At 37.9% G+C, this 12560-nt stretch overlaps 1 protein-coding gene across 3 annotated transcripts in view; it reads right to left on the reverse strand.

Moving 5' to 3' along the window:
- ankrd44 (ankyrin repeat domain 44) overlaps positions 1 to 9730 on the reverse strand; it is a 44770-nt gene extending 35040 nt beyond the window's left edge. For all 3 annotated transcript variants that reach the window (XM_042001914.1, XM_042001913.1, XM_042001915.1), the window contains exon 1: positions 8708 to 9730. In XM_042001914.1, coding sequence (XP_041857848.1) covers positions 8708 to 8734 — 27 coding nt within the window. In that variant the 5' untranslated portion in view covers positions 8735 to 9730. The remainder of the gene's footprint in view (positions 1 to 8707) is intronic.
- Between the last annotated feature and the right edge of the window lie 2830 nt (positions 9731 to 12560).

Consider the following 12560-nt stretch of genomic DNA (forward strand, 5'->3'; position numbering starts at 1 on the left):
AACCAAGATAAGGGATTAAGCCGGGATATGTTGGTTATCCTGGCTGAATTTAGCCCTAAGTCAGTTGCATGAAAGCAGCTCAAACTAAACCCGGCCAAGTTACTGTGGTGATTTATCCGCTGCAGCTAGCCTGCTCCAGACCAGGCTTACTGCTCAGGCTAAGATTAATCCTAGCGAGTCACCTGCATGTCCAACGTCAATTCTGTGAGGAATTAATGTGTTTTACAGCATGTCCATGGTCTTCCTAAGTATGGCGCGTCATTTTAATCATCCAGTATTAAAATATTACATATACAGTCCCTGTACATTTAATCGAAATCTGTTCGTAATCGCAACAGCCTTTTTATATGGATTCGAGTTGTAGTATTATTATTCTATTCTATTCTACAGCCATTTAGCAGACGCCTTTATCCAAAGCGACTTACATTTGAGAGTAAGAACAACACAAGCATGGATTCAAACAAGATGGGACGTCATAATTAAGTGATAGTCAGACCGCTTTTGAGTCCAGTTAGACCCAGGTGCTGTCGTGTAGTGCTAGTGCAGTGCATATATATAATTTTTTTTTTTTTAAGTTTTTTTTTTATTTTTTTTTTAGTCATTTTATTTAAATACAGGATCACGATTTCATCACACAATATCAACTTGGTCATAAGTGCATGATTTCATCAGGCCAAGTGTTATATTGCTATGCTAATGAAGACTGCTCGTCAAATTGCTGTCAGAGGTTTTATAAATATGTGTTTTATTGCATTAATTGAGATTACAAAACACAGCGGATGAGATTACAAAGGTGTATTCAAAGAAATCCGTGACGAGGGCAATGTAGAATATTCAGGTCCAACTCCCCTTCACCTGTTCCCTCTTCATAATGGCTTGCCTTTTTTCGGAGGATGTGCTGGACGAGGAAGCCCGCATCCTCAGAAGAGCATTCAGACGTGAACGAGTCTTCAGGGACAGCTCACATCCCCTGGCCTTTGGAGATGACTATGTCATTGAGCGATACAGATTTTCGGTTACTGGATTTCCAGGTCCAGTTTTCTGAGTGTCCGGCGTTTAATCTCAAGATCCAGCTCCATTTCTTGGAGCTTGCTCTTTTTGAGTCAGCTTTTAACATCTGCCAGCTCTCTCGCTCTCTCCAGGTGCCCTGAATAAAGCGTTCTGACAGTTTGTGAAGTCTGTAAAGGAAATGTCATGTGCAGTAGAATTGCAGTACTTTGTGTACCTTGTATGAAGCGGACAGTTTCTACTTTGGAGTCACTTACCAGCCTGCAAAATGTTCTTATATTTAATTTTTTCTTGCTGCCGGTTCCTTTTATGGCCAGACAGGTTTGTCCTTTATGAAGGACAGAAAGATCAAATAGATAAAAACGTTACATGAGGAAAATAGATTAAATGACACATTGTGGATAATTGTTTGCACCTAATCATACTCTACATTTCCTGAGTAACATGCACCTGCTTGTCACTCTTAAAGTATACAACAGTTAGTGGATTTGAAAAGTAACTCCTTTAATTGTAGCCTAATTATGACAGTTCCAGTGGAGCACTGTTTATTAATTGTACAGTTTTTGACCACTTATGCATTGGGCCGGTCGGCTATTGTCTGCCAGGCTCTCTCTCGCGTTCTTTACTTATGGCATTGGTATTGCCTTTTTTCCTTATAATATCCTTTACTTCGTCAGAGAACTCCGTCAGGAGCTGTTGTTCAGCGGCCGTGACGTAGGACGCGCGACTTTTATCCATTTCCCCATCGGTGATTCTGTGAGCGATCGCGAGGTCTGCTTCAGTATGCCGTGCACACGCACTTATCCCAACTATCTTCACCTGGCTTAACCTAGCCGCACCTTCTCATCCTGGCTCAGCAAACGTGCAACCAATTAAGCCAGGATAGGCCGCGCAAGCTAGGTCAAGCTGGGCTTGCTTAATTATCCTGGATTTCTTTATTCTGGTTTCGTGCAATACCCCTCTGGTCTGAGGGTCAGAAACTGCATCTTTAAACAAGAAATCACTGCCCATCTCTTTGACTTTGTCTTTCATTCTCTGCTGGGTCTGCATGGATTTAAATAAAAGCACCCAGCTTGCATGAGTCTTGGTCTCAGTGCTGTCTGTGATCGAACGGTCGGGACTTGGCTGTTCTGCCATAGTAAAGAAATTGAGGACATGTTAACTGAAACAGGAAGCACGAAGTGGGGTCAAAGTGAGAGCCAGTCATTTTTGTTACTACACCAATAACAAAAAGAAAACCCAGAGAAACAAAGACTTCAGTAAACGTACTAACGTACTAACGTTTGCAATGCCAAATGCTAAAGTTTGGTGAGAAGGGGAACAGATGCCTGACAGGAAGGGACATCCCCACTTTGACTCTATATGCTGGCCTTTCTGGTACATACTCCCTGCAGGCCATTTTTAAATGTAAGAGATCATTGTTGCAGCACACACTTTCACATGCATACCCCCCACCCCTCACACACACCCACCCACACACACACACACAAACACACAATTCTTGATAGCCTTAAGGCCGAACTGATGTGACCCAGATCGCATTTGGAACCAGAACAGCAAGAATGTGTTCTTCAGCATGCCAGCCGAGCTCAGCCCAGCAGTCTTCATTAAAAACTAAAGATGTGTTGTTTCATTCAGAAAGTCAAATCATGTCTGTTACTCACATTTGCTAAGATACCTTGGTTTATCCGTCCAAATATATGTAAATAATTATCTAGCTTAAAAAACTGTTAACAAAAGAAGGATGGAATATCTTTAGAATACTTGCTCTCTAAGTTACTTAAATTACTGAATAACTAAATATTCACTTTTTTTACTTACTAAACTATTGAAAATCATTCACTTAAGTTTGAAAAATGTTGCATATGAAAGTTTTATTTTTAGCAACTTGCCTCAAAGTATAACCAACTCAAACCTCAGACATTGTCTCATGTGGAGTTTGAGTTGTATTCATTACCAATTTATTCGTACAAATTTTTTATTCATACAAAGAAGATGTGAAGAAAAACTATTTTTTATCAGGTGTAAAGATGTTACCGCCATCTTGAAATTAGTCTTTTTGTCTCATAATGTAGGAGAAGTAAATCACATTATAAATAACCAAACTGGGGAACTGGCCAGATGTAACAGCATAAAGGTGAGAATTGATTGAAAATCACGTCATAAGTGAATTTTTTAGCCAAACACCACCACATGACGGTGATTACAATTTGGTTTATGCAAAATCCAAATTTGAGAGCCCATTAGTTGCAAGTTGGTATTTTATCATATTTGCTGCAAACAGGAGACAGCTCACCCTGTTCCTCCAACCGGTGCTGATGTGGCTCCTAACATTACATTATTTGGGCATATAGGCTAACGTTTCCTTCTCTGGGCTTATGTAGCTGCTAGAATGAGCTTATTTGGGTTATGTAAACCAATTTGCTCATGGCTGATGCAGCAGATAACATTATTTTGCTTTAATTAATATAATGTCATAGATTATCACATTTGGTAGCTTAAAGTATGGCATTACAAGAGCTACCAAAGCTGCTAACATTTCTTTGTCTAAGCTAAAGTAGCTTTTGCCATTACTTTTTTTTTTGAGAAAATGTAGTTGCTAGCATTATATTGCTTTTGTGAACATACAGTGGCTAACATTATATTATTCAGGCTAATTTAACGGTTAAAACTGAACTGTTCCTATTATTTTATTTGAATTAATGTTGTGTTAAATTATTACCGTTGGGCTAATGAAGCAGATGATATTGCATTAATTGGTCTAACATATCTGTTAGCAGTTCTTTGTCAAAGCTAATGCAGCTACTTCCATTATCTGAAATGCAAAAATGTCTGATGCATACATTAACTGGGTTAATGTTGCTGTTAATATGACTCTGTCTGTTTTAATGTAGCTGATACAAATTCCTCGTTTGGATTTATGTAACATCTATCGTCTCTTCTGGGTTAATGTAGCAGCTACTCATATTTTGTTTTAGCTAACATGGATGCTAACATTATAGCTTAAGTTTGCTCTCTTTTGGGACAAGGTAATAACTAGCATCATCTGCTGTGGTAACATATTGGTCAGGCTATCGTAGTGGTTAAAACTGACCTGTTTAAAAATAACGGTTACTCAGAATATTTTATCTTTATATTTTATTGTACGATGCAAGATGAATCTAACAATTACAGATTAGAAACCAGAGCTAAAGTTTAACCAGATACTAAAACCAAACTTTCTTGGACTTGTGATACAGTCTTCATCCTCTCTCCCTCATCCTACATGGACGTCCTGCATCAGATTGTCTCTGTTTTCATTCCACAGATGTGCTGCAAATACACAGAGGCCAACCCTCAATAGATGGCAATCACGTCCCAAACACACACACACACACACACACACACACACACACACACACACACACACAATGAGAATATCCTGACCGCTGTCTCCATCCAGTAAAAAAAACCAGCCTGTGCTCTGCAGACATGTTTTCATTTCCCTTGATGCCTGAGGTGATGGGCCTCTACCTGGCTTGTTGACACATCTCAAACATCCTCCAACAGTACAGACGGTCACATCAAAAATCACCTGTTTTCCAGCTAGTTTGGTGAAAACTCCCCTCAAAGTTTTATAAGAATCAGCAGCTGTTTGGTAATATAGAATTTTATGAGCATAAACTGAGTGTATACAGAAACACCAGAGCCATTAAAAAGAAGAATAAAAGGAGAAAATCGTACATAAGCACATCTAATACAGAGACACCCAGCTGAGCTATGGCACAAGTCAGAAGTCAACAACTTCCTGTACTTCCTTTGTACTTTGTCTGGAGGAAAGGGGAGTTCTGTGCCCTGCAAAGCTCTTCGGTTTAGCAAAAAGCATGAGCAGAGACAACTAATGGGAACATCAAGTTTCTACTTATTCAGAGACAACTGAAAGACATCTAGATTAAAGCTGCAGGTCTCAGGTTAAAGACTTAACACCCGATGCACCCCTGAGCTGTGCACTGAGAAGCAGCATTCAGTTATCAGTCATCATCAGCACGTTGTCTGAAAATAACAGGAAGTCCTACAGTTCTGTTACACACAGAAGAAAAATGAAGAAAAAAAACAGCTCTTCCTTCCTTGACGACAGATCTGATATGACCGTCAGATCAGAGTTTCTATCGTTGTAGACACAACCGCACAGAGCAGAAAAGAGGGTTGCCCTCCAGGTCCAAGACGACTGGTTCATTAAATATTCTTTTTAAATTTCTACTTTTTATGTATTTATTTGAACAAAAATAACATAATTATATCAACCATTTTTAAAGTCTGAAAAGAAGCAGGATGAAGTAATTTATTCCTATTTATTCCTGCCTCCCCATATCTGGTCCTGTATGTCTGTCTACACACACACACACACACACACACACATGTATATATATATATATATATATATATAGTGGTTCATGATTCTTACCAGCACATATTTATCCCACTGTACCGTTTTTGGCAGGACCTTCTCAAACACAGCCAGTGTTTATTTTGGTGAAGCTGCTGTAGGACTTTTATCGCTGCTGCACAAACACTCACACTTCAATGATAAAAGGAAAAACTTGTGTGTAGCCAGGTCATCAGTTTTATTAGAGTTTTTCATCAGTATTGACTGTAGTCGTCACTTCTGCTGGTTTTATAACAGAAATGATCACCATGGAGACGGTTGGTGAGATAATGATATATGAATTCTACATCATGATCTTAAACATGGTGGAGATGATGCAGAACAAGAAGTACATCACATGCTGCATTCACTGACCCTTGGACCTTTGAGGTTTACCCAAGGGAAGGTCAGTTAACATTAAATATTTGTAGTATCAGCTCGTTCTGTTCATACAGTAAAAACAGACACATTCCAGGCGTAGTCATGAATGCTGAATTCTTTCAATGTTTAATGTAAAGCACTCTGAATAGTTTTGTACATGAAATGTACAAGACAAAATAATTTTCTCCCTTTGTTGTTGTTATTTTTTCTGTCATTTTAGTATATTTATCATCACTTTTGTCTCTTTACAGTCTTTTGACATTATAACAAAGTCTCTGTTCAGACATCTTCACACCCAGAGTCCTCTGACATCCCAGTGCCCCTGAACTCATCAGGACCTCACAGGTTCTCTACCTGTTTCACCATTTAGCAAATGCTCAAGACAAGCTTTTAAAAAAGGAGCAGGTGATTATATGATAACATCGAAATCTCCCGAGCTGAAACGGACCTTGTAGAGAGGCTGTTCACTGAGGAGTTCTCCTTGGGATAAAACATTTTATCAGTGCAGGATTTTTGGCTGCATTTTTAGAGGTTCTTTATGAAAAATATCAAGCATTACATCATAACTGACACAATAAATCAGCATTTTTTACCTTATAAATGACCTACTCTGGTGGATGATATGTTTAAATCTGTTGTTTAGGGAAAGATACCAACACAAGATAAAAAATATTTGAGTAAAGTTAATAAAGGATTTATATGTGGGCTGTAACAGCTACTATTTGTTTTGTTCAGCCTATAAAAGAAAAGCCTTTTTGGCTTAGTTTTTTTTTTTTTAAATATAAGTGATCATCAGCCCAACAAAGATGTGACATGGCTTTTATATACATACGACAGCAACTAATAACTAGTTTCATTATAAACTGATCAACAGAATATTTTCTACAAAAAATCAAACAACCAAAACAACAATTCTGCTCTGAAAAATTATATTTGAAATTCCATCGTTATTTACAATAAGGTCAGATGTTTAGTCTGAGATTATTGACCGGCATAACATTATGTAGGAATCAAAGCTATTGAAATATTTAATGGACTGACATCCAAAGTGCTTCAGATCATCCCCTAATACATAAAAGTCTCTATCAATGCACTGTGGAATCAATGGTCACTAACCCAGCAAATATATCCCACAATGCATTGTTCATAAGGAAAAAAGGCGAGCTCGAGTGAACCTGCAGGCCAAAAACCTAACATACTAATTTAAGCAATCTTGTGTTTAAATTGTGAAAGCAGTTTTAAACCAGTTTCAGCCTAAATGAAATATATTGTTATAAATATCTTGTAGAAAATAACATTTTATCTTTTTTTCCCTTTTATTTGCAGGCTAAAAACAAATACCTACATAGTGGCAGACATGTTAAAAGGAAGGACACATTCTTTTAACATTTCTGCCACAGAAATCATTCTCACACTGGAAGGCAATATGATTAAAATCCAGATGACCCAGCTTTGCAGCAGCAATTAAACGCACCATGTATCTGAATGTGTAAAAGAAATCTAAAAATCCCAAATTAATGTATGCAAGCCACAAACGTAATCTGGTCCATGTGAGCTTGTACATTTAACAATTAGTAATAACAGGAGCCTTTTAAAACATGACAAAAATTATCACATCTTTGAGGTTGACAGTAAACATTTGTGTGCAAAATAGTGTGTGCAGTCTGCAATGTGTGCATGTGTAAAGTTATTTCATGTGTACATATTGATGTGTAGAAAATGGTTTACATATTTGTAAATCATGTATTAAACATTTGTGACTGTTTTTGAGTCTATTTTAGCTCCATAGATCAGAAGTTAGCACCACTCTGCTAAGCTAGGCCAGTTAGCCAGAGTTTTAGCTTGTTTTTGTTTTTATTTTTGTTTTAATATCTATTTTATGGCCATTTATAAATTAAACAATGCTAAAAGAAACTTATTTCTATACATGATAGCACAAAAATTTAAGTTCACTGGGTGTTTTCATTACGCAGCAACGTTTAGATATAGTTCAACTTACTGGAGTTTAATAACATGAACCAAAAACATTCCGAATAGATTAACTGTATATTAAATAGATAATAAATCAAACTGAATAACAAATACAAATTTGTTTTAAAAAATGGAAACGGCTGTACGTCAGTTAAAAGCACTAATCTGATTAGGGCTAGTTAGCTTTAAGCTATTTAGCCTTTGGAGAGATTGTTTACCTAATTATCATTTTTTAAAGTATTTTTATTGCCTCCCTCCATTGTTAATATTTCAATAAATTAAGAAGATAAATTACTGGGAGATAAAATAAACAAATAAAACAGAAAGTGTATCAGACTTGTATAAGCCAGACTAACTCCTAACTAGCTGGAGTCACCAATTCTGGTTTCTAGAACTTTTTTCATCTAATAGCAACAATAACAAAAGTATATTTTATCATTATTTATGGCAAAGTAAGATGTCTATAGCAAGGTTTTATTCTCTTCTGATCAATTTACGTGTTCATTGTAGGGTTTTGTCATTGTATAAGAAACTTAAATTGAGGTTTTATCAAATGCATTTTTTGCAGGAAGAACAAACATGTAAAAGCTCATCTAATAACTCCGCTTACAGGCACAGCAGCCTCTTCTCTCTGGTTGATGGTGACACTTTCTTCTTGCGGAATTAAACAAGCAGGAAGTCAGAACTGTCCTCGTTTTAATGAACTTTTACAATCAGCTAATTATCGTACAATTTAATGCAGATTTACGTGCTTTGTGAACAGTTAGTGTAAATTATTAGGTTTCTTCGTCTTTTCTTTTTCGGCTTGCACATGAAACTAGGTGCTCTAAGAGGCGACACAAACATGTGAAAAGGGAATTTAAATGACATTTAACCACACAGAGGACGGAGATGCTGAGCTGCCGGGCTGAGGCTAAGCTAGCAGCGGCTAGCGGGTCCTACCTGGTCGACCAGTTTGAGGACAGCCATCTCTGGGTCAGCTCCGGCTGCACATCCACGGCACCCTGCACGGTGCGATGCTGCGCCCCGAACCCTGCTCCGCCTCTTCCTTCTCCGCTCCTCCCGCGGGATCGGAGGCGACTGAATGGAAAAACTGTGCAGCTTCAGACACGGGTGATGGTGATGATGACGAAGGCCGGGCCGAGCTCCACGGCCATCAACCCCGCTCCACCGACGCTATCTGCGGCGACGCTGCTCAGCCGAGGCAGCCGCTCGGAGTCGCAGGGAGGCGGGGAGGTAGGAAAGGCTTGACCCGCTGGTGTAAACAATCCACATTTATGGCTGCTGTTTCTGCTGCTGCCGCGCGGAGGTCCTGGGCGGCTTTCGGAGCCCTACAACACCCACAGAAGCCTCCCTCCTGCCCAGTCTGCAGAGCCAGAAGCCTCTCGTAGAGGCAGGCTGGCTGAAGTCAGCTGAACGGAGATCACACAGGAAGTCGCTGCTTCTGTCCTCCTTTCAGATGCAGAAGTGGAGACGAAGCTTCCTCAGCATCAACAACGAGCTGCGGCAGCTCCTCTCTGCTGCCCCCAGCGGCCACAGACAGCAGCACAACACGGCTCTGATGTGCTGCAGGGTTAAAAACCTGCAACACACCTAGAAAACCTGCACACAGATGAGGTTTGTTCAAACACTGATTGGTGGTTCAGTGTGATGGGGTTTGTAAAGGTAAGGAAAATTTATTTGTACAGCACAGTTAACGTACAAGATAATTTAGAGTGCTTTATATAAAACATTTAATGTTTGCCAGCGGGGTGCAGAAGGACTAATTAAAAGTACACAAAAGAATATTAACAGAAACACAGTTCATTCAATGGGTGTGTGCAAAATTCATGACAGAATCATGATGAATATTCATATTAAATCAAAACAATTAAAAGTAAGCAACGGTCTACATGAGTTACATAATGTGCAAATCTCATGTATAGCTACATGCATTTTTCTTTTACCTGGATAAAAGTTTCATTGAAAGTTTAACTTTCACTGGTTTGTCCCACTTATTTGTAGCGTAACAGCAAAATGTTGCTTCTCCATGTTTAGTCTGAAAAAAGGTTAAAGATTAAAAACACCAAGAGAAAAAGAAGAGGAAAAACAACATGAAACAATTAGAAAACAACAGAAAAATACAGTAGACAGTGGACTTAAAAAGCAAAACATAAAACTGCAAAAACATAAAGCAAAACAACATAAAACATTAACAATATAATAGAAAAGACTAGAAAACAATTACATAAAAAACAGCCAAACAAAAAACACAACACAAAAAAACCCCAATAAAATAAGAAGCCAAATTATACAGAAAAAATAAAAGTCTAAAAGAGCATCGCAAAGAAAGTATAAACGTAAAAACTAAAGCAAATTACTGTAGACTGTCAGGCATTTCTTTCTTATTGTGCTTCTTTGGTCAGTTTTTATTTATCTTTTTAACTTGACCACCAAAAGGCAATATCCAACAAGCTGAATGTGGCCAACTTAACAGTTCAGCGCTTTAACTTGTGAGCTAGCTGAAGCATCCTGATCTCTGGGAACAGCTTGTTTGGGGCCATTTTCCTGCTGGAGGGTGAATCTCTGTCATATCTGTCAAATCATTTATAGACTGGTACAGGTTTTTGCTCAAGAAAATCCCTGAATCTCACACCAACCATCTTTCCTCCAACTCAGACCAGTTCCCCAGTCCCTCCTGCTGAAAAACACCCCACAGCAACACTTGAGTGGTTTAAGGAGAAGCATTTAAACGTGGTGGAATGGCTCAGACAAAACCCAGACCTCAATCTATTTGAGAGTCTGTGGTCAGACTTACGGGTTGCTGTTCATAAGTGCAAACAATCAAACTTGAAGGAGCTGGAGCAGTTTTTCCTCAAGGAACAGGTAAAAATCCCAGTGGCAAGACGTGGCAAGCTCATAGAGACTCATCAAAATTGACTTGCAGCTGAGATTGCCACAAAAGTGGCTCCACAAAATACTGACATGGAGGGGTGAACATTAACATTTTATGTTATTTTGTCCTATTTGTTTGCTTCACAATAAAAAAATATCTTCAAAGTTGTAGACATGTTCTGTAAATGAAATTATGCAAACCCCCAAACGATCCATTTTAATTCCAGGTTGTGAGGCAATAAAACAAGAAAAATGCCAAAGGGGTTGAATTCTTTTGCAGGAACTGTATGTGCAAATTCAATACAGGCATTCATGTCTGAACTTGTCCAAAATGTCTGAAACATGTCTTAAAAATGGTCAGACACATTTTAGCAACTCATACCTTCAACAATTTCCATACACTTTCCACAACCCTTCATCCATCTGCATGCTCAAACGAGAGAATACGGATCAAACTTTTAATGCCATCAACGTGTAATTACCTGGTTGAGAAGCTGCCTACACAGAATGTAAACTACCGTCTATTAAACACCAGGTTGATGCAACTTAAAAAGATGGGCTAGATGAAATAATAATCAGTATTTATCCAAAATAAGAGAAAGGTAAATGTGCATATTTGAGAAGCTGAAGTAAAAAAAAAATTGTAAAAGAAATTGTGAGATAGTCATGTTCTTGCTAAACCCATTGTTGTTTTTTAATTTTATTTTTTTTTTTTTTTTTCTGTTTCTATTCTATGCTGTTTATAAGTGAAGAAAATAAATCCTCAGTTACCTTTTATTGGAAAAACTTACATTGGAGAAATGTTATTTTCCTTGTCCCTGCAAGGAAAATAATATAGTACCAAAACCATCACTACAGAATTCTCCCTGTGCTAATGCCAGCCACGTTATCATGTAGCAAAAGCTAGCTAGCAAGACTTATTTTTACCACTCTTTAAATTTGTATTTAAAAACTTCTACAATTTTCGGTGACTATTTGTCAAATAAAACCTTTTTCTACTGAAATACGAGAACTTATTAGAAAAAAAAATCTAGACCTGAGACTTTCAAATTGATCCCGCGCAGACAGCACGCAGGGTTACGTCAGACACGTCCGCCAGTCTGCCGTCTGCACATGCGCACAACCTCCTCCTTTTGAGATCAGGCAGACTTGCGCATGGCTGCCATGTAATGACTATTTTTAGATTTTAGTTAGTCTTCTTAATTAACATTTTTACTTAAAATATTTACATTATGTTTAATAAAATAAGTAAATACTTTTTATTTTTCTTATTTCAGTTACTTTTTAAATCTAAATAATGAACAAGAATCTTTGAGTGTACACAGGCGTTGCTTATTCCCTTATGCATTTTTTCAAAGTGTTATGTTTTTTTCTTGATTTCATAAAAAGGTTATCATTTTAGGTATTTAAATGGTGGAGCTGTGAGCACTTTTTGCATATTTTTGTTTACTTTTGGGTTTACTGTGTTATTTATACTCCATTTATTCAAGAAATTGTATGGCTACATGTATGAATGTCATATTACTGCAAAAAAACGGCAGAAGAGTATAAATAAATGCACCTGAACGAAATTCTGAGAATACCATCTGAATGTGGAGCAACATTTTTTCATCTTCTATTGTCTGGGAGAATTGTAACCTCAGCTTCTTTCAGTCACTTAAATCCTTTCTTCCTCATTTCTGATGCCGTTTAAACTCCAACTTAAAGACGTTTAGTTGCTGTCATGTGATTGGCTGGTTCCATCTTACAAATTCAATATGATTTTTGTTTTTATAAACCCACCAGAATAAGGAGAGTTGATGCAGCTACAGTAAAGTGATAACACGCTAATGAAAGCAGATCAGAGTAAACACCCAGACTGTCCTCAGACCGGCAGTCTGCAGGAGAATCTGGGTCAGTCTGGCTGTGCAGGGGTGAGCTG

Source organism: Melanotaenia boesemani, chromosome 12 (assembly GCF_017639745.1).
Source record: "Melanotaenia boesemani isolate fMelBoe1 chromosome 12, fMelBoe1.pri, whole genome shotgun sequence".
Lineage (NCBI taxonomy): Eukaryota > Metazoa > Chordata > Actinopteri > Atheriniformes > Melanotaeniidae > Melanotaenia > Melanotaenia boesemani.